The sequence below is a fragment of the Dromiciops gliroides genome, chromosome 1 (assembly GCF_019393635.1).
Source record: "Dromiciops gliroides isolate mDroGli1 chromosome 1, mDroGli1.pri, whole genome shotgun sequence".
In the NCBI taxonomy this organism is placed as follows: Eukaryota; Metazoa; Chordata; class Mammalia; order Microbiotheria; family Microbiotheriidae; genus Dromiciops; species Dromiciops gliroides.
The window spans coordinates 255,646,120-255,671,042 of record NC_057861.1 but is presented as its reverse complement, the minus strand read 5'-3'; the positions used below and the strand labels follow the sequence as shown (position 1 = coordinate 255,671,042).

Genomic DNA, 24,923 nt, shown 5'->3' with positions numbered 1-24,923 from the left:
ACAGACAGAGACACGAAGATAGAAAAAAATGAATGGATATAGGAGAGAGACAGAAATAGAAAGACAGAGGAGGGAGAGGGAGAGAGAGAAACAGAGACAGAAAAAAAAAAGAATGGATAGAAGAAAGACAAAAGACAGAAACAGAGAGACAGAGACTGGGAGAGATTTTTAAAATAATTATAATAAGGCGAAGACACAAGAGCCAGAGCAAGAGCAATTTTTCCCAGCACCTGGCAGCTCGTCACCCTGGAATCCGGGAGGGGTTTCTCTAGACGGACTAGACACTTATCTCCCCGCGAACCAATAGCAGACTGGTCCTTGAGCTGGTTGCCATAGTCACGTTGTGTGTTTGGAGTGGGGCGGGGCGAGCAATGGGACAGGGCGGGTCTGGGCAGGTAGGGAGGCGAGGTGAGGAAGGGGCAGGGAGGAGCTGGAGAGGGGGCGATCCTGCTGGCCTGTGGACCACCATACCAGAAGGCTTCGGGTGGGAGGCTCCAGGTGACTCCAGAGAGCTCGCAGTGATAGACCATCGAGAGAACAACAGCTCTCTCCTCACCCGTCCCGACAATGTATACTGTGAACCGGAAGAGACTGCAGAAGCTAACGGACTCCATGAGCAAAACCTCCAAGCATTGTGAGTAGCGCTGATCACATTCCTGACGAGCCGCGTGTATACTCTGGGACAGGCAACTCGGGATCCCAGGAGACCCTAACTCCGTCTCCTGGCCCATTGCCAAGGCCACGGATGTCACACTTTCTCCTTCCCCCGCCCCTCTGCACTCACATCAATCAGCTCCACGTACAGAATTTTCCCCGGTTTCCCTCTGATTTCTAAAATTTACCTCTTGAGGAAACTTTAAAAGTGACCATTTGCTCCCAAGCCTTGAGACGTATATAAGCACCAGCTTCCTGATGCATGCCCCCAATTTTTACACTACCGGGTCACTGAACGTATCAGGGTCTCCTCCCTATCATTTCCTCAATTTACAAAAAGAACATCCTTCAGACCTTTAGAACGTCACCTGCCTCCTGTAACTCCTCTCACAGGAGACCTTTATCCATATCTACTGTATGTATAAAATTGAAGGCAGGTCGAATTAATGAGTCTAAGCAACTGCCTCCTCTTCACTCCTCGGGGCAGAAATCCATCTCTGTAGTAAGTGTTCTTTCAGGAATTAGCTGCTATCCACTAGTCCCCTGCCCTTAACCCTATTACACACCCTTGCCTACTCTCCTTTTGACTTGTTTGTACAATCTTTTGGAAAAAGAAAAAGAAATTCATATTCTCACAGGATGCTTGGGGCTTATCACAATTACTAGTGGAATAATAACTACTATGTTCATGAAATTTGCATAGCTGTCCTATACCAAATATACTGTGATACCAATGCAGGACAAGAACTTAAGTTCAATTCAGTAAGAATTTATTGAAAGGTTATCGTGATCTAGACACTGTGTTATGCCAATTGATATAAAAACTCAAAAGTATAAACAAGGACATGTAGGAATAGTTTGTATATTTTATGCAACTTACACAGCTATAGTTTTGGTACCCATTATAATAATGGTTCCATGCCACATATACAGGGATACTATTTTTTCAAACTTTTTGAGGAAGTGCTATCACCCAGCAATTCCTTCCTACACTTCCAGTCTGTTTTCTCACCCCCAAGTCCATCTTCCAACCAGCTGCCGGGTTAATATCAATAGAGAATAGGTCTGACAATATCATTATCCTACTCAAAAATATTCAGTGGTATCCTATTACCTCCTGGATGAAATTCAAGACTGCTCAATTTGCCACTTAAGGCCCTCTACAATCTAGCTCAAACCTACTTGTTCCAGTTTTTACTTCATAGATCTCTCCATCACACATTCTTCATTACAAACTGGCCTACCAGCTGTTCTCCATTCCAACTCCCCATTTTTTTCTGTCTTCTTTCAGGCTGTCCATTCTGTGATTGTGTTCAGGAACACAGGTTTTTGTGAATATTTAATAAATAATCTCCCTTCAAGTTTTCCTTTTGTAATATTACACAGAGACCTATTTATAATATGGTCATTTAATATATGTATAAATTATGAAGGATGTGCATATTTTACACTGAATGTGAATGCAAGTGGAAGCAACTTATGAAATAAGTACTCCCAACTTACTCATGTCACATTTAAACTCTAGCTTCCTTCAAAGTTCAGCTCAAGTGTCATATTCTACCGAATGTCCCTTCATCTCCCCACCAAGTTGTCAATATTCTTTCCTCAAATTATCCTGGATATAATTAACTTGTGTATATGTTGTATATTCTGGTAGAATGTAAATTCCTTGAGGGTAGAAACTTTTATTTTTAGTATTCCCAGTATCCAACACACTTTTGGTGCACAGTTTTATACATGTTTGTTGAGATGAGTTAAATACAAGAATTTCCCCCTTTGGGGCCCTTGATGCAATATTTGGGGACTTGGGTAGATTGATAATGGTGATAGGGACATTAAATATCCCTAACATGACCATAAGAGTCAACACACTTTTCTGGGAGCAAGCTTACTTTAGACCCTGGAAGACATGCATTCATGGCTTTACCTTGAGTTGAGTACAAACTGGGTAAGTCACTGAACTTTTCAATACTCTAGACAACTAGCTAATGCTATAAACTGTGGAGAAAGTGCCTACCTGCATTGGTAGAGAGAGAGGATTTCCATTTGGAAGTTCCTTCTATCACTGAAATCACAAGTCAAGTCCCTGTCTCTATCATGCCCACATTTTAAGAAGCCCTGGAAATTATTTGTTCAACTCTTCAAGAGTTAAATGGAACACTTACATTGTACAAGGGCTAGAATACAGAATTCAGAAATATAGATTAAAATTATTTTGATAAATAAGAGGTATATCTAGAAAATTCAATTATGGTTTCTTTACTGTTTTAATACTTGTAACCACCTGAGTAAACAGGAGCAAACTTTGAATTTGGGAGTGCCCCTGTATTATCAAGAATAAAGGAAAGAACAAACATGTTTTTAGTGGCTGTCCTAGAGATTGTAGGATTCAGCAATTTCTAATCATTAATATCTGATGTAATGAGTGTGATTTACTTTTTGGCTGTGGCAACAAAAGAAAACTGTTACAGTACTATACTGTAAATAAAAGGTTATGCTATGTAGAGAGAACATTTTAACTCCTTAGAACAAAGAAGCCACGTGCATTTAAAGTATTACTGTGATTATTATAGTCTGATGCTTTTTTACTTAAAACATTTTTTCATCTCTGAAAAAACAGCTGTTCTAAAATTTTTCAATAGCTGTTTTGAATAAACATTCTGACAAAACAATTGGTGTTATGCAAAACAATGAATGAAACATAGTCCTTTTGGTGTAGGTTTGCAATATGTTGTAAACAGACCTCATTATGTAAACTTGTAAGGGAAAGGAGTATACTTTTTAAGGGTTGGTGGTAACAGGAAAAAAAAGATGTTAAACACTTTTGTCATCTGTTATTCTATAAAAGAAAAACGGAAACCCTAATGACTACTTGATTGTATTGTTTATGGTACCTAGCATATAGCAGTCACTTAATAAATGTCTTTTGATTAATTGATCAAATTTGAAAGAAGTCTGCAAATTAACTTTAATGATTTGAGATGAGGGAGGAGAAGGAATATGGATACTATTTTTCTTGGTGTATATCTATTATATTCTGACCAAATTCTCATCAAATATATTTTGATTATGGAGATGATTATACCCTAATTCTTAAGTGGATAAGCTTTATTTTTTGTTGTTGTTGTTGTTGTTTTTTTTTGCAGGGCAATGGGGTTAGTGACTTGCCCAGGGTACACAGCTAGTAAGTGTCAAGTGTCTGAGGCCGGATTTGAACTCAGGTACTCCTGAATCAGGGCCGGTGCTTTATCCACTGCGCCACCTAGCCGCCCCCTAAGTGGATAAGCTTTATATAATCCTAGAACAAGAAAATGTCTTTTAAAATTACCCAATCAATTATATGACTTAGACCTAAAAGGGACCACAGACAACATCTAGCCCAACTTAGTGTAAATGAGGAAACTTGGTCCTAGAAAGTCTCAACAACTTTCCTAAGGTAGTCAAGCAGGATCAGGATTCAAAACCAAAGCAGTTGGCTCCAAATCTAGGACCCCTTCTACCACACTAAGGTAAAGAAACATGTTTTGAAATGTCATACTTTCCTTCCTTCACAGAATTCAGTATTTAAGGAACTTCATAGTCAAGAAAATTTTTCTTATATGTAACCTCACAGCTTTAGCTTATTTCTATTTACAGGGACTTCAATGAAACCTGAAAAGTTATCTTTTGTGTAATTTTTTGTATATGTAAATATGCTGCTCAAGTTAACCTTCAGGTTTCTCTTTTCCAGGTATATAGTCTCAGTTACTTTAGTTTTTCATCACAGGCATTTATCTCATTTAGTCCTTTTATCATCAGGGCTCCTTGATCTTTGAGGCCTCTATATTCTACAAGTTGTGAGGCCTAGAAATAAAACATTGCCCTCATCTGACAATTAGCCAGTGCTGTGTATACAGGGAATTCCTAATTCCTGGCTGCCTGTTTAAAAAAGGTTGTATTTTACCGTGTGTGAATACCTGCTTTGTTTTTCTAAATCAGCATGAAAATCCATCCTATTTCAAAATGAACTCCTTAGCTTAAATTCTACTTCTATCCCATATTTAGGGTTTTTTCATATTATTTATGTTATGTAGTAACAGACTGACACCTGTATACCCCTAAGTAAATGTTTGTAAATATTTTTTTTAATTCCCTAAAAAGAATATATGAATCCATATATATGGGTACATAGAGTGTATGTACATAGAGATATACATTATACATATGCATGTGTGTGTATATATATGTCTATATAATAGACCTAAATATTAATACCATTTTAATCTTTTAATAACAGAAAATTGCACTACAGCCTGACTTTTGGATACCCTGAATAAATAAATAAGATGCTAGATTATAGATAGATCATAGATAGACTAATGTATTTGCATCTATAAGACATTTGTGTGTGTGTATATATATATGTGCCTAAGCTTTATATAATTCTAGAACAAGAAAATATCTTTTTAAAATCTCCCAATCTTATAGAACTACATCAATGCCATCCTAGCAGTTCATAGGAGGGACTATATCTATATCCATATCCATATCCCCATCCACATCCACATCTACATCCACATCCACATCCACATCCCCCGTATCCGTATCCACATCCCCGTATCTGTATCCGTATCCACATCCACATCCACATTCACATCCACATCCACATCCACATCCACATCCACATCCCCGTATCCGTATCCGTATCCACATCCACATCCACATCCACATCCACATCCACATCCACATCCCCTGTATCCATATCCGTATCCACATCCACATCCACATCCACATCCACATCCATATCCACATCCACATCCACATCCCCTGTATCCATATCCGTATCCACATCCACATCCCCTGTATCCGTATCCATATCCGTATCCGTATCCACATCCACATCCACATCCACATCCACATCCACATCCCCTGTATCCATATCCATATCCGTATCCATATCCGTGTCCACATCCACATCCACATCCACATCCCCTGTATCCATATCCGTATCCACATCCACATCCCCCGTATCCGTATCCGTATCCGTATCCACATCCATATCCATATCCATATCCATATCTATCTATCTCTTTATATATAGATACATGCCTACATTTTAAAGATGGGAGAATGTAAATGGTTTATGATCTTCCATGATAGAAAAAATATTCTGAGGCGAAAGATTCATTATAGCATAAACATTGTAAAAAGAAATTAATTTCTTTTCTCCAAAGTTCTGAAGTTTAGGATATGAGCAGTGGAAAAAATGTTAAGTATTTTCAGGTCCCCTAATAGATGAAAAAAGTAAGGGCCAGAGAGATTATGACTAGTCTCAAGTGGTCTAATTACTCAGGTACAGAGGCAGGATTAGAGAGCCTTGCTTTCCTATCTCTCAGATCAGTTATCTTACCAGCATAAACTTTGTTTACTTCTTTGTGACTACTTACTTGCACATTGGAGTAGCATGAAATCATTTTTGAGTGATATCAGTTGGAACCTGTAGGTGCTAGGATAAATATCACAAGTTTTATTTGAAAGGATGTTTCTACTTTCGATGAGAGTACTTATGAATTAATGGGTGTTTAATTGAAACTGTGAGATTAAAATTGGATATTAGATCATAAATCTCCCCTACTTAACTTTTCCCTTAATTTATCTCCCAGACTAGTAAATGGAAGAAGCTTCTGGTTTTCTAGATAGAGCCTTTATTGTATGGTAGTCACAAGGTGATGTTGATTAGAAGGATAGGAAAGTAGAAATACAATACAAATCGTCTTAAGTCTAGGCTTAGTCTATATTCTGTATAAAACTCACCAAAACCGAAGGCCACTTTTGGGGAGAGAGACCGAGTCAAGCGCGTGCTGTTAACCAAGAGCCGGGCCAAGTCAAACTCCAGTCCGCGTCTGTCTGTGCAGCGCAGCCAGGAGACCAGCGGAGCAGAAAAAAGCCCCACTTCCGTTCTCTCCTTGCCTTTTCAGCTCGCACCCCGGAAGTCGAGTGCATAGCAGGCAGTCTGACATGCACAGCAGGCGCACTGGCGTGCATAGCTCATGCCATTGGTCTCCTCCCAGAAAGGGTGGTCCTTAAAGAAAAACTGGTGTCTTTCAGTTATCCTAACCGACTGTTAAAAAAAACTTACATATTTTTTTTACCACAAAATGAAATGAAAATTAGTGCCCAAATGGTTTACATGAGCCTGAAATCTGTTTCCATGGTACTAGAACATGGAGCACTATAGGAAGTAAAATTGGTAGTTGCACGGAATCTCATAATTAAGATGTTGAAATGAAAATTAATAGATAGAAGCATTATTGATTCGGCATTCTTAATAGTCAGGTTTTGGGTTTATTTTCCCATTTTTAACCCTATATCTTTCCTCAAACATATTTTTTTAAGTTCCTGTTTGAAGCAGCTGAGTGCTGGGCCTGGAATCAAGAAGACCTGAGTTCAAATCTAGCCTCAGACACTTATTGGCTGTGTGATTCTGGTCAAACTATTTAACCTCTATTTGCCTTAATCCACTGGAGAAGGAAAGAGCAAGCCACTCCAGTATCTTTGTGAAGAGAACACCATGGACAGTATTTGGGTGCCATGGCCCATGGGGTTACAAAAATCAGACAGAAGTGAACAAGTGCTTAATTTTTACCAACATTTGCCAGACATTTTTTCTTAACTCTAATGTAACATAATTCTATTGAAGCAACATAGCATAGACTGCCGGTTTTCAAGTCAAGAAGCCTGGAGTTCAACTCTGACTTCAGATACATGTGTGACCTTGGAAAAGTCACTTATTTTCTCTATAACTCAGTTTGCTCATCCTTAAAATGAGAATCTTGGACTTGATGACCTCTTAATTCCTTTCTATGATATTATAACACTATGACATACCCATTTAAAAAATTTACCACTAAAAATTAGAGGTACTCTTAACCTCCCTTTTTGTTAAGCTAAATTTAGCTAAATTTAACCCTTGATTTCAAAAATACATCAAAAAGTATTATCTATCATTTACAACTGTACATTTGGTACATCACCCATTATAACAAAATTATCACAAATTCAGTGTTTTATAAGTTTGATTTTCATCTCTTGCCTTTTTCATCACAGTTAACAGATATGAAATAGAGTGCCTCATAAAACTTTTTCATACCTTGCTGGGAGAAACACTTGAGAAACAAGGTATCACGGGACTAGATCGTAATGCATTTCGAAACATACTGCATACTACATTTGGAATGACTGATGACATGATTATGGACAGGGGTAAGAAGACATAATCAATCCATATTGATCAAATCTGGGCAAAAATTATTTAAGTGGCTTCGGAGTTTGGGAGGTGATTTGTGTAATGAAATTTGCATTTTATGATTCAAAATTCACTTGAAAATAAACTTTAGTAAGTCATAGGAACAGGGACAAAAACATTTAAGCATTCATTAAAAAAAGAAAATTTGTCATATCAGGTTTGCCTCATTTTTATAAGGAAAATCCTAAATTTCATAAAATATGCTATTTATATAATATTTCTATTTATTTTCAGTTGGTTTTATATATATATAATTTGGTCTTAAAGAATTTTTGGCTTTTCTCTTCATCATAGAAAACACATTGTATTTTTGCATAAAAGATTATGTACAAAAATTACAAATAAAACATGTTATTTAATAGGAATAAATTCCTGCTATGACTATATAATTCTCTGTGGAAGTATTTCTTTTCTATATATAACAAATTACCTCAAATTTCCCAAATTTTCATTTTCCCCACATACAAAGGAAAATGAAAATGTAGAGAAAAGGGCTTTTTATACTGTGGTAGTCTCTGACAAAATATTATATTGAAAAAAATGTTCTAAAAAGAAGTTTCATGTAAATCATTATATTTGTATCAAATTTTTCTTTGTAGTATTTCGTGCTTTTGACAAAGACAATGACGGATTTGTGAATGTAACAGAATGGGTTTCAGGATTATGTGTGTTCCTTCGAGGGAGTTTGGAAGAAAAAATGAAATGTAAGGTTTCAGTGTTTGATTTAGAAATGGTTATTTTCTGGATTTTGTGCTTAAAACAGATAAAGATTGCTTGATTTGTATTAATCTAAACTGTGCAAAAACAGAGATTTCTGGTGATACTCATTTTCCTCTTATACCTTTCCTTTGAACTCTGAGCTTCTATCCAATATATTATAATGAATATTAATCAATGAAAAGTGAGTGGGTAATGGACAATAAAGAGGAAAATCAAGAAATATATTTTTTTACTTTTTTAATTGCCTGAAAATTAATTGCATAGTTGATATAGGTTCATGCTAATTATATATACATGCTTAGAATTCTAATTTTTTTCATTGGATGAAAAACATCATGGCATAATGGGTATAGTAGAAGACAAGTACCAATAGAGAATTCAATTCAGTTTACCCAATTAATGAAGCTATATGGCATAATGGATGGAGAGCCAGTCTTGGAATCAAAAGTCCCAGATTTAAGCTTCCCCTGTGATATATACTGCCTATATGACTGACCCTGGGAAATTCATTTTACCTCCTAGTGCCTCAGGCAACTCTTGTTATTCTTATTCTGTAGGGTCTGATTCTTTGTGACCCCATTTGGGGTTTTGTTGGCAAAGATACTAGAGTGGTTTGCCTTTGCCTTCTCCAGCTAATTGTATAGATGAGGGAACTACAGTAAAGAGAGTTAAGTGACTTGCCCAGGGTCTCACAGCTAGTAAGTATCTGATGTCATATTTGAACACAGGCTCTCATGACTCAAGTCCCTCACTTGATTCACTGTATTACCTAACTATTACACTATAAGTTAGAAAGGAGTTCCCTACATGTATTGGTGCAAGGAGTTTTTATTACAGGGCTTTCTCTCATCAATAAAATCACAGATCTTAACCTCCCAAAAGTTATTTTGTTAAGCCATATCTTTTTTTTCAACATGGAGAGTATTAATTTAAATGTGATTTTTAAAAAAGATGGGCTTGTTTTACTTACCACTTGTGTTCAAGACCAATATCTGACTTGAACTCTATATAGTTGAAGTTTCATAATAAGGCATTATAAAGTTAGCATTTATTGTGGTGCTTTTTACCCATTAACTTATAGCTGATTCTAAAACTATTATTTAAAGATTAAATCCAAACATTTTTGCATATTGTTTCATCATATATTAAGTAAATATCACTTATGTGAGAGGTAAGGTGAAGTAGTAGAATATTTGAATATTTGCCTCAGAGTCAGGAAGATCTAGGTGGTTAAGTCCAGATTCTGATATTTACTGGCCATGTGACCCTGGGAAAGTCATTTATCTTCTCAGTACACAGGTTTGGAACCCCTTGTCCCCCATTCCACTTCCAAATGATGGCTGCTTCACTGTGCTAGACACCATGGGGAATGATATAATGACTCACATTTGCATAGTGCTTTACAGTTTGCCAAAACTTTCCTGAGAAACAACTTCTAAGGTAGGTAAGTGATACATATATTATAATTTCCATTTTATAGATGAGAAAACCAAAAGACATTAAATGACAAGCCAAGATGATAGTGCTAATAAGTGGTGCAGCTGTTACTTCAATGTAATATTTGTAACAGCTAAGGGCATTGCTCTTTTCATTTATACCACGTTACTACAACAAATATGTGTGTTACTACATTATATCTATTATATGTGTAAGTTGATACAGTTTTTCTCTGTATCCATTCTTCATTCCTTCTCTAACAAGTATATGCTACCTCCATAAATATTTATGACATTTAAAATATGAATTGTCAATTACATAGAAGCAACCTGAAATAGTGGGCAGGATGTTAGTATTGACTTCATAATATAAATTCAAAAGCCTAGGGAGAGGCCACACCCTAACATCCAGACCACTAATCTTGCTTCTAGCCTCACAATCATCATCCAGAGATGATGGCAGCTCCTGTGGAGAGGGGACCAACTGCCAATCAACTGGTACTCACAGGGTGGGCAAGCCAGCTTAGCTGATGTAGCAAGGCACCTTGGGAGAGTGAAGAGGAAGCACATGCCAGGCAAGTCAAATCACCACCACCTTTATTATTATCTCCTCTTAGACTGGAAAGGAGAAAGCCCAAGACTCTGAACAAAGAATCTTGGAAATAACAGTGGTCTCCAAAACTCAACCCCTGCTTTCATAACAGCCCCTATAGCTATCACTAGGAGAGAAATCATTGTGAAGAAGGGGACTACTTTCATCATTATCACCAAGAATAACTTCTGATTAACTGCCACCAAAAGACAATTAGGCACAAGAACCCTGAGAGGAGACGGACAATCCTGCCCCAAAGATCTATCCTACATTTAACCCAACCCTCACAGCTATCATTTGGGGAGGCAGTTTCATGGGAAAAGGGTCAGATATCTCTGTCAAATGCAAACCAACTGCCACTCACATGGGCAAGAGGGCCTAAATGAGGAAGTAGGCCACTCTGAGGAACAACAAAACAAAAACAAAACAATAGAAGGCAGTGCGTACCATACTGATCAAACAACCACTACCACCTTGACCACCATTGACCCTCAGAACCGATGGAGACTACCATCCCAGGATTCTGAACCCAAGAACCTTAGTGATAATAATGCTGCCAATGATGAAAGCCATCATTCTGGGAAGTAACTGTTATGAAGATGCAAACTGGCAACTGCTCCTATGGGTTCTATTGCCACAATTTCTGAAGACTTTGACAAAAGAGCTTTCCACCAAGCCATTGGCACCATCAAACAGTTAAGCACCAGAAACCAGTGTGATTTTACCAACTGAAATAAAAGAAGAGGCCTTACCATCTACTTTGTTGTTGTACCCTAAGGACCATGAGACCTTGTTATCTGCTTTGAAGCTGAAAACTTCCATGTATATTGTCTCTGGAATTAGAATATGAGTACCTTGAGAACAGGACTGTATTTATTATTTGCATGTCTGGTGCTTAGCATAATGCTTTGAAAATAGCTAAGCACTTAATAAATCATTCATTCACTCAGGAATACCTGGGTTCAAATCTTGCCTGTAGTGCTTATTAGCTATGTGACACTTAACTTGTATGCCTAAAGCACTTCGCTAAGACTGAAAAAAATCATAGATTGTTTGTAATTTGTGCTGGTAGAAAGGAGGTCTTCATACTGAGGAAATTATGAAAGCATATTGTTCTTTATCACATTCCATTATCTTGACACAGCAATGTGCCCCATATTAGCATATGTGCCACAGATGAAATAAACATGATTTATTAGGATTTGGAGCATTTTTTTTTTGGTGAGGCAATTGGGGTTAAGTGACTTGCCCAGGGTCACACAGCTAGTAAGTGTGTAAAGTGTCTGAAGCCGGATTTGAACTCAGGTCCTCCTGAATCCAGGGCCGGTGTTCTATCCACTGCACCACCTAGCTGCCCCTGGAGCATTTATTTTAAGGTTTTTGCTTAACTCATTCATTAAGCAGATATTTGTTAGGCATTTATATTATGGGCAAAGATGGTGAGCTAGATGTTAATATTTAGGACCTCTGCTAAGGACAAAATTAAGGCATTTATGGCTGTTTTGAAATCTAGAGTATTTGACACATTTTCACTTTTCAAAAAATCTTTTGCTTTTTTTCCAAAGTAAATTTCCACATCTATGCTTAACAACATTTAAAATAATTCCATAACATAATAAAACTTTAAATTGTGTATTCTTCTTTTCTTTTTTTTTTATTTTTAAAGTGAGGCAGTTGGGGTTAAGTGACTTGCCCAGGGTCACACAGCTAGTAAGTGTGTGTTAAGTGTCTGAGGCTGGATTTGAACTCAGGTACTCCTGACTCCAGGGCCGGTGCTCTTATCCACTGCGCCACCTAGCTGCCCCAAATTATGTATTCTTTACCAAAGCAACCTGATAAAATGTACTTTAAACTTTTTGTCTTTCTTTAAGGCTACTAGCTAAAGAAATGAAATTATATTCTATCTTTTAAAATGTATCACATTTTTGTGATGATAGCTTGAAATTGGAGCATTCAGGTTGTGATTCTAGTTTAAACCAGAAAGACAAATAAGCTGAAAGCAATTTGAAAAATTCACATCTATACAAGTATGGAATTAGCTATCTATCATATCTACTTAATTTATTTTTTTCATATCATTCACATTTGAACAAATAATAAATGTTACTGTATTTAAAAGTTAAGATTTGGGTTAATAGATTTCCTAATCACCTATCATGTGCTTGGTCTTCAGGATTAAAAGCCAAAATAATCCTGACTTCATTGAGCTTACATTCTATTGCAGGGAAACACAAAGTACGTAGACATATAAATGCAAAATATATGTAAAATGATTTCTGGGATAAAGGTATTAACAACTGCGAAGAATCAGTACAGGATAGACTTCCTCTAAGATGTGACCCTCAATCCGAAATTTGAAGGATGCTGGTAGGGTCCTATGTGGTAAGAAGTGTGCATTCCAGGAATGGAGAACAGCCCAGTACAAAAATATAATGATTAGAGATGAAAGGTAATGTTTGGAGACAAGCAAGCAGATCATTTAGGCTGAGAGCAAAGGGTATAGAGGAGAATCTTATGCAGTAAACCTGGGAAGACAAACCAGACCCAGATTGTGAAGGACTTTAAAAGGAAAGAGTTTATACCTTATCCTTGAGGGGGAAAAGGGTAAATCATGTTTGTTTTATCTACAAAAGCTAAAAGAGATCTTCTGGATTTGCTTAATTAGGAGCTTGATGTGTTTAGTCTTTTACTTTAGGAATATCAGTTTGCCAGCTGGTCAGATTGGTCCAGGAAAGATTTGAAACAAGGAGACAAGTTGAGAAGCTGTTCATCCAGGGAAGAGCTGCTGTGAGCCTGAAGTAGGTTGGTAGCCATGTGAGTGGAGAGAAAGGGATAGATGCGAGGTTATGTTGTTGGAGTAGAATCAATTATTTGTAATTGATTGGATATGAGGGACTGAAGAGGGAAAGTCAAATCTAGGATTATTCCATTGAGAATTCAGTAACTAGAAGGATGGTTGGTACCCCTCAACAAAAATAGGGAAGCTAAAATGAGAAGTTTTGGGGACAAATGCAATAGTCCTTTTTTGAATATGTTGAATTTAAGATGACTACCAGACATCCGTTTGACAATATCTAGTAGGCAGTAGTTATTGATAGAAGAGGGTGTTTAAGACTGAATACATAGATAATTCTACATAAATGTAATAATAAATTATTGCCTTTGATAGCTGAAAAAGAAGACTGAGGACAAATTCCTGGGGCACACTATCGCATTGGTCATGAGAAAAGAATAATGACCATCCATCCAAAGGAAACAGAGAAGGATCAGCCAGGCAAATAGAAAGAAAAACAGTGGAGTCAGGGCAGCTAGGTGGCACAGTGGATAGAGTATCAGCCCTGAATTCAGGAGGACTTGAGTTCAAATTTGGCCTCAAATACTTGACACTTAGTAGCTGTGTGATCCCGGGAAGTCTCTTAACCCTCATTGCCCCACCAAAAAACCAAAACCAAAACCAAAAAACAGTGGAGAGGAAAATCATGAAAACCCAGGGACTACAGGGTAACTAAGAGAAGAAGGAACAGTCAAGAGTATCAGATACTAAAGAGAAGTAAAGAAGTATAAGGACAAAGAAAAAATATTAGGATTTGGCAAATAAAAGATCACTGATAATCTCATAGAGAACAATTTCCTTCGGGTTATGTGATCAAAAGACAAATTGATAAGCAGTAATAAGTTATTAATCTGAAGGGGGTGAAGGAAATAATGACTTTTGAAGTATCATACAAGGACATAAGTACTAACTGTAGAAGAATATTTTGACAAAAATACTATTCAACATATTTTGTCACATGGATATTTCTTGGTGTATTTATTTTTAGCTGAATTTGAAAAGTGAATGGAATTTCTCATGTTATTAAATTATATCACAATTTTTACAAATTTCACATAGTAAGACTCAGCAGTAAAGCAGTTTGGTCAAGTAGAGATTAGGAAATAGGGAAGGGTTTGTGAGAAGCTACTAGGATGTTTGTCCTTGAATATTTTGTAAAGCCTCAAATTACATACTGTATGGCAGTGCAGGCTGTGACATCTTCATCCATATCTAGTCAACTCTTGATATAGAGCAGACTGATTTTTTCAATTGTACACAAGTTATCATTTGGTAAATTTCACTGTTGTTTGCAATTCTATTTGTTCAAGTGTTTTGGACTGTATTTGGTAGACTTGAGTGTTCGTTAAATTAGCAGTATATCATATAAGTCTTTTCCATCATAGTTTTGTTTTATATCTAGTGATAAGTTTTTTACATCTGAGAAACAATATTTTATCCCTCTAGGTAAGAAAACATACATTCAATTTTGGTTGCAAAATTAAGTTGTAAGTTTAAGACTTGGGCCCCTCACCTGTGTAGTATCACTTTTGTGAGGCTATTAAGTGCCCAGATCATGGGTCTTGTCATATGCTATTTGCTATGCTATTATCATGGTTTAGAGAGAATAAAAAGACCATTGTGCAGATTGCAATTTTTACTTTGAAAAATCACCAATCTGGTTTAAAAAATAGAGAGATAGAACAAAGAAGCAGACAAAACAGGGGAGATTCAGAAACAAGAGAACTCATAAAGTACAAAACATATTACCTAGACAAAAATTCCCTATTTGCTAAAACAATCTGGAAGAAATTAGGCATAGACCAGCACGTTATAGCACACTCAATACACTCTAAATGAATGTGACCTTAATATTAAATATCATAATATAATTTTTAAGAGAAACAGATTATTTATATCTCACAGCTATAGGTAAGAGATATAGTTTAACCCAACAAGAGATAGAGACAATTACAAAAGATAAAGTCAATAACTTTGATTACTTGAAACTGAAAAGCTTCTGGACAGACACTAATGCATCCAGGATAAGAAGAGAAGTAGTCAAATGGTAGGAAAAATCTTTGTATCAATTTTCTCTCAATTTTGGGTTTTCTACCCAAAATATATAAACTACATACACACACAATCATGGATAGCAATTTCCTAATAAATAAATGGTAAACAGATAATTACCAGTTTTCAAAAGAGCTGCAAAGTATTCACAACCATATGAAAAAATGCTCCAAGTCACTAATAATAAGAGAAACACAAAGAAACACCAAGATTTTACCTCACATCCTGCAGATTGGTGAAAAAGACCCCCCAAAATGGCAACAAGTCTGGAGAGTTTGCAGGAAGAAAAACATTAATACATTTTTTGGTGTAACTGTGAAATGGTACAACCATTTTGGGATTATGAAAATAAAGTGGCTAAAATGTCCATACACTTTGAATCAGAAACTCCATTTCTACTTATATCCCAAGGAAGTCATGGATAAGAAAAAGTACCCAGGAAAGTTTTCCAGGAAGAAGTCCAAGTGTGAATCCAGAATGAATCAGAGTACACATGTTACTTAATAGGGGAATCAATATGCTACAGTGTCTTTTCACAAGAATACTGTACTTGGAACAAAAAAAGTTTGAAAACCACTACTTTAATTTGTTTATGCTTTTATCATTGTCTTGTATGGCCCTGGGTAAAATGTTATTTCTAAGTGAATAGTGCATATCTTCTTATAGATTAAAAAAGACACAACAGAAATATTCAATGAATTGACCACACACTTTAAAAGGAAATGGAAAGATTCTAAGGTACAACATGTGGTTTTAGGCAAACAAGATTGAGATTTTAATTTGACTAAGAGTTATCAAAGTGAAAAGGAATCCAAAAGACAATAACGATTCCACATGAAAATAGTTGTTTTCTCACTTGATTTTTAAAAATCATTTTCAGCAAACACAAATTTTATGTGTATCCAAACAATCGCGAATAACAAAAAGACTTCAGAACATGTTCTATGCTTTGAACTGTCGATCAGTAATTCCCATCCTTCTATTTTACTTGAGATGTAGAATCATAGAATTTAGAGCTAAATGAGACCTTAAATGTCACTTAGTTCAATTTTCATCCCTTTATAATGGGGATACTGAGACCGAGAGAGATTGATTCCACTTGGTCAAGTAGCAACTAGAAAGAGGTTGGATTATGAATCCATGTATCCTCACCATTGTGCATTCTATTACACCAGGCAGTCTCATATATTCTATATTCTAAGTCTGGTCTCCATATTCTAAGTCTGGTCTATATCTCTTTCTTTGTCTAAAATGGTATTTATTCTGTTTGTTGTTATTCAATTGTGTCTGATGTAATGACCTATATGGGATTTTCTTGGCAAAGATATTAGAGTGGTTTGCCCATTCATTCTACTGTGGATTAAGGGGAAAAGAGGTTAACTGACTTGCCCAGGGTCATACAGTTAGTGTCTGAAACCAGATTTGAATTCGGGTCTTCCTGATTCCAGGCCCAGAACTGAGCCATCTAGCTCCCTCTATATATTGTGTTTACATACTCCCTATTGTATTAAAGTATGGTTAAGATGCACAGTGATATTTGCATAATTAATTCCTATTTCAAAATCACTTCAGTTATAGAATATCTGCAAAACCCAGAATTGTAACACATTAACAAACACATTATAAAAGATATTTAGCCTAGTGACAAGGAGAAAAAGGAGCAGATAGATGCTTCAGTTTAAGGTGTTTGGCATTTTTTGCTTATTTTTTGGTCATCTTGTATAATGTTCCATCCTAGTATTAAAAGGAAGTGTGGTACAACACTAAACATCCCATAGAAAGATAAAAACCTCTTAATCTTTTGGGCTCCCATTAGGCAATTAAGAATTTTTTTAAGAACCAGCATTTATATATCACTTTAAGCATTTCATAGCCAGTAGTATCAATGTACTCTTCACTAGAGCTATCTAGTCTAGTGCTGAGGTTACTTTCAGCAAATTATAGGATTCAGGAGGACAGGGCTGCCATGGAGGGAGAGGAACAAAAATACAGCAATACAAAATACTTTGGATATTGTCGGGTCTCAATCTCAACATATATATATATATATATATATATATATACACACACACACACACACACACATACACACGTGTATATACATATATATAATATATATATTGTATTATACTATATATAGTATATACAAGGGGGGGTATTGAAGTGGCACCCATATTATCCTGGGACCTGCTGGAGTCCTTAAACTTTATAGTCCTATAGCTTATATGTTTAATTCATCTTCCACCCCAACCTTAAGGAGACTTGGAGGACATATAACAGCATGGGATATTTTTATATTACTGAGAGGTGGTCAAATTTTCTAACATTGATGAAGTTAGTATATATTGCCATAATGGGCTATAGCATGTGGCATCAATCAACATAGGTGGCCAGAGTCAGGCCCCAAATTCACTGTCTAAGAAAATCCTGGAAATCAAGTATGTTCTGGGTTCCATTAGCCTAGCCCACCCTTTAGAAAGAAATTACATATTGGATGTGATGAAAGATGATTACAGGGAGCACGTAATATGAGAGGACAATCTGCCCAATGTAGTTCTAAGTTTCTAAGTGGAAAGGAAAAGAAGACTCTCTGCTAAGCTATAATTGTAGCATTAGGTCATAGATGTGTATTTGATGTAACATGTATGAATAAAAAACTGGCTTTAATATTAGGTTGATTGCATGAATTTTTCTCTTTGAATCAAAATTATAAAGGCAATGATAACTAAACAGTGGTGAAGTCACAGTGAAAATTATTAAAATTGCTAGCGTCCTAGGTCCCTATCCTATGTATATTCTAAAATTACTTAAGGGAAAGTTGATGAAGTGTCAACTTGATAAAATTCCAATTTATTATGTTTTTAAAAGATTGTTTTGAAGTTTACGATTTGAATGGTGATGGTTTCATTTCACGAGAGGAAATGTTTCACATGCTGATAAGAAACAGCCTTCCTCAAGCATACCCAAGTGGCAAGAAGAGCGCCTGTGAGTGAAGCTGCGATTAAGGGACTTTAGTTGAGTATAATCACTTAAGAAAATGGTAAGCATGTTATAATAAATGATAATCACTATGTTACCATCAAAGCCATCAGTTGGGTATGAAATAAAAGCAAAAAAGGGAAGTTCAGTAATCGTTTTGTTCTCTTTGGTGGAGACAGGAGATAGAGACTGAATCTGTGGTTTCATTAGTATAAGGAATTTCTCATGACACAACTCCTGCCGATGCAAGTCTGTACCTCTACCACTTATATTCTTAGATCAATACTGAGATCATGAGGAGATTAAAATGATTTGCCCAGGGCCTTATAGGCAGTATGTATCAAAAGCAATATTTAAAACCCAGGTCTTCCTGGCTCTGAGACCAGCTCTCTGGCTACTGTGACATGTGGATTTTTCTCCTTGATAAAAAGAAAAACCATGTGATTTTTTTTCTTTCTATCACGTATGTATTGTTATACATATGTGACCCACAATGTTAGCAAAACCATTATTGCCATGATATTGTGAGGTGTAAAATCTAATTGCTATGTCTAAAAATCTAATGTGTGGTCACCTTAAATTAGAAACTCATAGCACCAGTCTTTGGGGGCATTAAGCATTTATTAAAGCATGATAGGGTTGAGTAAAGAGAACACGTGGAGAAAGAAAGAGCCTAGCTCCCTGCACATCCTGCTCCTATCACGACTTCCAATGAAAAAGACAGATCCTCAGTCTCCTAGAGCAAAAGCTCCCTGGGGGACCAGAAGAGGGGCAGTCCCCACACACAGCTCCAGGCTAATTGGCTGATAGCATTGATTGACATGACTTACATGTGGTTTTATGAATAGATGTAACTTCCGGATGCCAGGCAGCTTCCCTACACTAGTCACATGCTTTCTCCTCAAGGGGGTGTTGCCCTGGTTATCACAATGTCTTTCTCAGCAGGGGGGTAGAACTCTGATTCTCAAAATATCTACTAGTTTCTAATCTCCATCTTTCTTAGGATCATGACCATGATGGGAAGCTATCCTTTGCAGACTATGAAACATCTGTTAGAGAAGAAGCTCTTTTGATGGAAGCATTTGGTCCATGTTTACCAGATTTTAAGGTATTAACAGTTACTAAAGATACCAACTTTCATTGCACAGCATTAAAGCAAATGTGTAGTTGGCCATGTACAAATGAATTTCCCCACTGGATTAGTACTTAGGGCTTCCTATTACAATGCTCTCATAGTTCCTTGTTATTTTCTATAGCTTCTGAAGAACCTTTTCAGTCCTAGAAAGAAAGTACTCAAAGGAACTGTGAGCCACCAAAGTGGAACTAGGGTAAGACCACTTGCCCTCTCTTGTCATATGAAATATATTTTAAGTTTCCATCTGTCAAGATGAGGTATCACCAAGGGCATCCCACAATCAAGTTCCTAATATGTATTGTTTTGACTATATTTCTGTTCTCACTACTTGGGAATTGTGAAATTAATTTTTCTCTAAGGACTTTAACCTTAGGATATAGCCATGTATTTCCCCTCTTTCTCTTTTAGGAACTTTCCTCCTCATCTATCTCCTTTCTCTCTCTCTCTCTCTCTCTCTCTCTCTCTCTCTCTCTCTCTCTTTTTGCAGGGCAATGAGGGTTAAGTGACTTGCCCAGAGTCACACAGCTAGAACATGTCCAGTGTCTGAGGCTGGATTTGAACTCAGGTCCTCCTGAATTCAGGGCCAGTGCTCTATCCACTGCGCCACCTAGCTGCCTCTACTTTCTCTCTTATTTTTTATGTTTCTTTATCCACTAGTGCTTCCCTGCAAATATACCCACATCATCATCTTTCATAAAAGCAAATGAAACCTTCATTTGAACTTTTCCTCAGTTTATCTTCCTATATCAATCAGCAAGCATTTATTAAATACTTTCTTTGTGCCATGCACTGTGCTAGCTAGAGGATATCAATATATAGAGGTGAGATAATAATCCCTGCCCTCAAGAGCTTTCACTGTATCAGACAGTTGCATGTTTTCTTGTTGTTTGGGCCACATCTGACTCTTCATGCTCCCATGGGTTATAGCATTCTAGACCCTTCTATCCTCCACTACCTCCTGAAGTGTGTCCAAATTCATGTTCATTATTTCTATGACACTATATCTCATCCTCCACTGTCCCCTTTTCCTTTTGCCTTTAATCTTTCCCAACATCAGGGTTTTTTCCAGTGAGCACCATCTTCTCATTATGTGGCCAAAGTATTTACACTTTAGCTTCAGTATTTGACCTTCCAGTGAATATTCTCATTTTGATTTCTTTAAGCATTGACTGATTTGATCTTCATGATGTCCAAGGAACTCTCAAAAGTCTTTTCTGGCACCCACATTTAAGTGTCAATTCTGCGTTGCTCTTCTTCCCTTATAGTCCAACTCTCTGAGCCACACACTGCTACTGGAAAAAAACCTAGCTTTCAGTATACGGATGTTTGTCTGCAAGGTAATGTCTCTGCCTTTTAGTATGCTGTCCAGATTCATCATATCCTTCCTTCCAGGAGGCAACATCTTTTAATTTCATGAAATAACAGTTGCCATCTTCAGTGATCTTCTAGCCCAAGAATATGAAATCTGACACTGTTTACATTTCTTCTCCTTTTATTTGCAAGAAATGATGGGATCAGTTACCAAGATATTAGTTCTTTTTTTTTTTTAATGTTAAGCTTCAAGACAGCTTTTATACTCTTCCCTTTCCTTCTCTTCAAGAGGCTTCTTAATTCTTTCTTTACTTTTCTGCCATCAGCTTGTCTCAATTGTATATCTGAGATTGTTGATATTTCTCTCAGCAACCTTAATTTCAGCTTTTGATTTGGCCAGCCTGGCATTTAACATGATGTACTCTGCATATAAGTTAAATAAATTAAGTGACAATATACAACTGTGTCGTATTCCTTTCCCACTCTTAAACCAGTCAGCTCCATGTGCAGTTCTAGCTGTTGCTTCTTGGACTGCACACAGGTTCCTTAGGAGATAAGTAAAATGATGTGGTATTCCCATCTCTTTGAGGACTTGTCACATTTTGTTGTGATCCACAGTCAAAGGCTTTAGTGTAGTCAGTGAAGTAGGAGTAGATGTTTTGTTTGGGGGGAACTCCCTTGCTTTCTTCATAAACCAACAAATGTTAGCAATTTGGTTTCTAGTTCCTCTGACTTTTTGAAAACCAGTATGTTCTTATAATTCTCGCTTCAAATATTGATGAAGTCTAACTTGCAGAATTTTAAGGATAACCTTTCTGGCCTGGCTTGTGAAATAAACACATTTGTTCAATATTTGAACATTCTTGGCATTACCCTTCTTTAGGGACTGAGACACTAAAAATATTTTCCAATCCAGTGGCTATTGTTAAGTTTTCCAAATTTGCTGACATATTGAATGCATAATAATGCTTCCTAGCACTTGACTTCATTCTCTAGGATGTCTGATTTTAGATCATTAACCATACCACTCTAGTTATTGGTAATGCTAAGATCTTTCTTGTATATTTCTTCTGCATATTCTTGCCACCTTCTTCCTACTCTCTTCAACTTCTATTAACTCTTCACCATTTTTGTTCCTTTATCATACACATTTTTGCCTGAAGTATTCCCTTGATATCTCTTGATTTCCCTTGATTTCTCAAAGAGATCTTTTCCCCATTCTATTGTTTCTTCTCTATTTCTTTGCATTGCTTATATAAGAAAACCTTATCCCCATTTTGCTATTCCTTGAAATTCTGCATCAGTTAGGTATCTTTCCCTTTCTCCATTCCCTTTCACTTCTCATTTGTAAAGCCTCATCAGACAACCATTGTGCTTTTTTGCTCTTCTTTCTCTTTGAAATGTTTTTGTCGCTGCCTCCTGTATAGTATTGTGAACCTCTGTTCATATTTCTTTAGATCCTTATTTATCATATCTAATCTCTTCATTGATCACTTCCATTTCATATTCATAATGTGTTTTACAGATAAATACAAGGCAGCTAGGTGGCACAATGGATAGAATCCTGGGCCTAGAATCAGGAAAACTTATCTTTGTGAGTTCAAATCTAGCCACAGACCCTTACTAGCTGTGTGACCCCTGGCAAGTCACTTGACCCTGTTTGCCTCTGTTTTCTAATCTGTAAAATAAGCTGTAAAAGGAAATGGCAAACCACTCTAGTATCTTTGCCAGTAAAACCCCAAATGACGTTATGAAGAGTTAGACACAACTGAAACAACTGAAAAACAACAACAACAAATACAAGATACATCCAAAATAAATGAATAGTAATATGGCAGATGTAGTAATCACTGATAGATTCAGGAACGAACTCTTTAAGGAGGTGGCAAAGGAGATGTATCTTCAAGGAAGTTAGATATTTCAAGACAGAGAGAAGAAGAGAAAAAGCATTCTAGGCATTAGGAATAGCTTGTGCAAAAGTACAGAGCTGGAAAATGGAATTATGTGTGTGTGTGAAGAACAGAAAGAGAGCTAGCTGGTAAGAGCATAAAGGAAGAGTGATGTGTGATCAGCCTAGAAACAGAAGTTGTAACCAGATTATGAAAGTCTTTCAATTCAACATGGAGTTTGTATTTATTCTAAAGGCATTACGGAACCTCCTGAACAAAAGTGATAGTATCAAACAGAGGAATTCCGGACTGGGGTTTAGAAAAGGTGAGCAGTGAGTAGGACAATGTGGAAGGATTCAGAAATTTCATCTCAGAAGTGAATCGATCTAGGATTTCTCTCTTATTTCTGGAGATTCTAAAAGGATACACGCCATCCACTACTCACTACCTTGCTAAGGCATTGTAAGGAAATGAATCTTTGAATATAGATAGCATTACTTGTAGATAATTGTATATTTTAGTTTATAAATTATTCACAACAGATAATAAGGTTATTGTCTTATAATGTGGAATGGATTTGATAACTTTTAATTACTTTCTTCCACAATTCAATAGCTCTTTCCTCAGCAGCCACCTAATCCCCCCCTCCATTTCCCCAATTGATCTACCCTTCTTAACAAGGTTAAGACATTTTAATTGTTTCACTCTGACTGGAAAGGCTTTTTCATTAACTTATGGTTATGTCATCAATTGAAATGGGCCACTTTAAGAATCCTACAAGAGTTTAGTGTAAGCTGTGTCTAATTTTTTTCACTTTTATTTTGCAGAGCCATCTAGAATTTGAAGCCCAGGTCTTCAAAGACCCCCATGATCTCTAGAATAAGGACACCTAAACATCTGTGTTAGTTGCAAGACAGCAAATTAAAAAGCACACTCCAAATGCTTATTTTCTATACTTTGTAATTTAAATAAGCATTGATAATGTTTTAAATTTTATTTTAGTTACCTGTAAACTATTATGACAGACTGATGGAAGATCAGAACTCAGACCAGCAGTTCTTGCTTGTTGACAAAAATGATTCACATTTATTTTACAATTTATCATGTCCAGGGCTATAAATTTACATATGGATCTATACTAATTTGATTTTTATGAGCAAAAAAGTGGTAATGCTATCATGAAGCATTAATAGGATGAATATGAATAATGACTGTGAATACCAAGTTAAAGAAAATAACTGAAACTACTTAATTCCCCTTGTATAAAAACAAATTAAATTTGGTTTTGTGCCAATGGTACACAGTTTTTCTTAATTTTAATGAGCAATCAAATGCACCTCCCCCTGATTCAGGTTATCAGATGATGGTTTTCTTTCAAATCAGAAAAAAACATCAAATCAAGGGGATTTAAAAAATTTTTACTTTTAAATTATTATTTCCTTTCTTGTTTCTGTTTCTTTAGTGCACATATATAATAAGCAGCAGGAGGAAAGATAATGCAAACAGTTTTGCTCAGATGCAAATACTGGCAAGGTGGATAGAGTGCTGGACTTGGAATAAGGAAGACCTGTGTTCAAATCCTGCTACTTAATAGCTGTGTGGCCTGGGGCAAGGCATTTAACTTCTGATTGGTTACTCCCTAGGACTTATCTACCAGATCATAGATAGGTTGCTTCCTGGAGAGAATTCCCATACTGGGAGTTCCCCAGCTGATGAAATCACAGATCATTTGCCTACTGGTACATTCTTCGTCTATATTATGCATCATCATCATCATAAAAAATCAATTGTGTATGAATAATGAAATTATAAAACTAACAGTTGTAAAAGATCATTGCAAATAATTGAATTAAATAAATCCTTTCCTGAAATAAAAGATTTATTACCTTTTACTATCCAATTGTTTTCTTGATTTTTAAAAACTGTTATTTTCTTAATAGATTTCTTGACATAATTGCATTTTTCTAGCAGCAATTTAAACCAGAGTCAGCAGAAATCTTATATTTTTAAAAACCTTAATGTCCTACTTAGTCTTTA

At 36.3% G+C, this 24,923-nt stretch overlaps 1 protein-coding gene across 1 annotated transcript; it reads left to right on the top strand.

The window, feature by feature from the left end:
- The first annotated feature begins 388 nt into the window (after positions 1-388).
- Positions 389-24,717, top strand: EFCAB1 (EF-hand calcium binding domain 1). The gene is made up of 8 exons (XM_043993798.1): positions 389-634; positions 7,741-7,896; positions 8,539-8,643; positions 18,441-18,557; positions 18,658-18,668; positions 19,555-19,659; positions 19,808-19,879; positions 24,349-24,717. The coding sequence occupies exons 1-8, from the start codon at positions 568-570 to the stop codon at positions 24,475-24,477; spliced, it is 762 nt and encodes a 253-aa protein (XP_043849733.1). The 5' UTR covers positions 389-567; the 3' UTR covers positions 24,478-24,717.
- Positions 24,718-24,923: the final 206 nt, after the last annotated feature.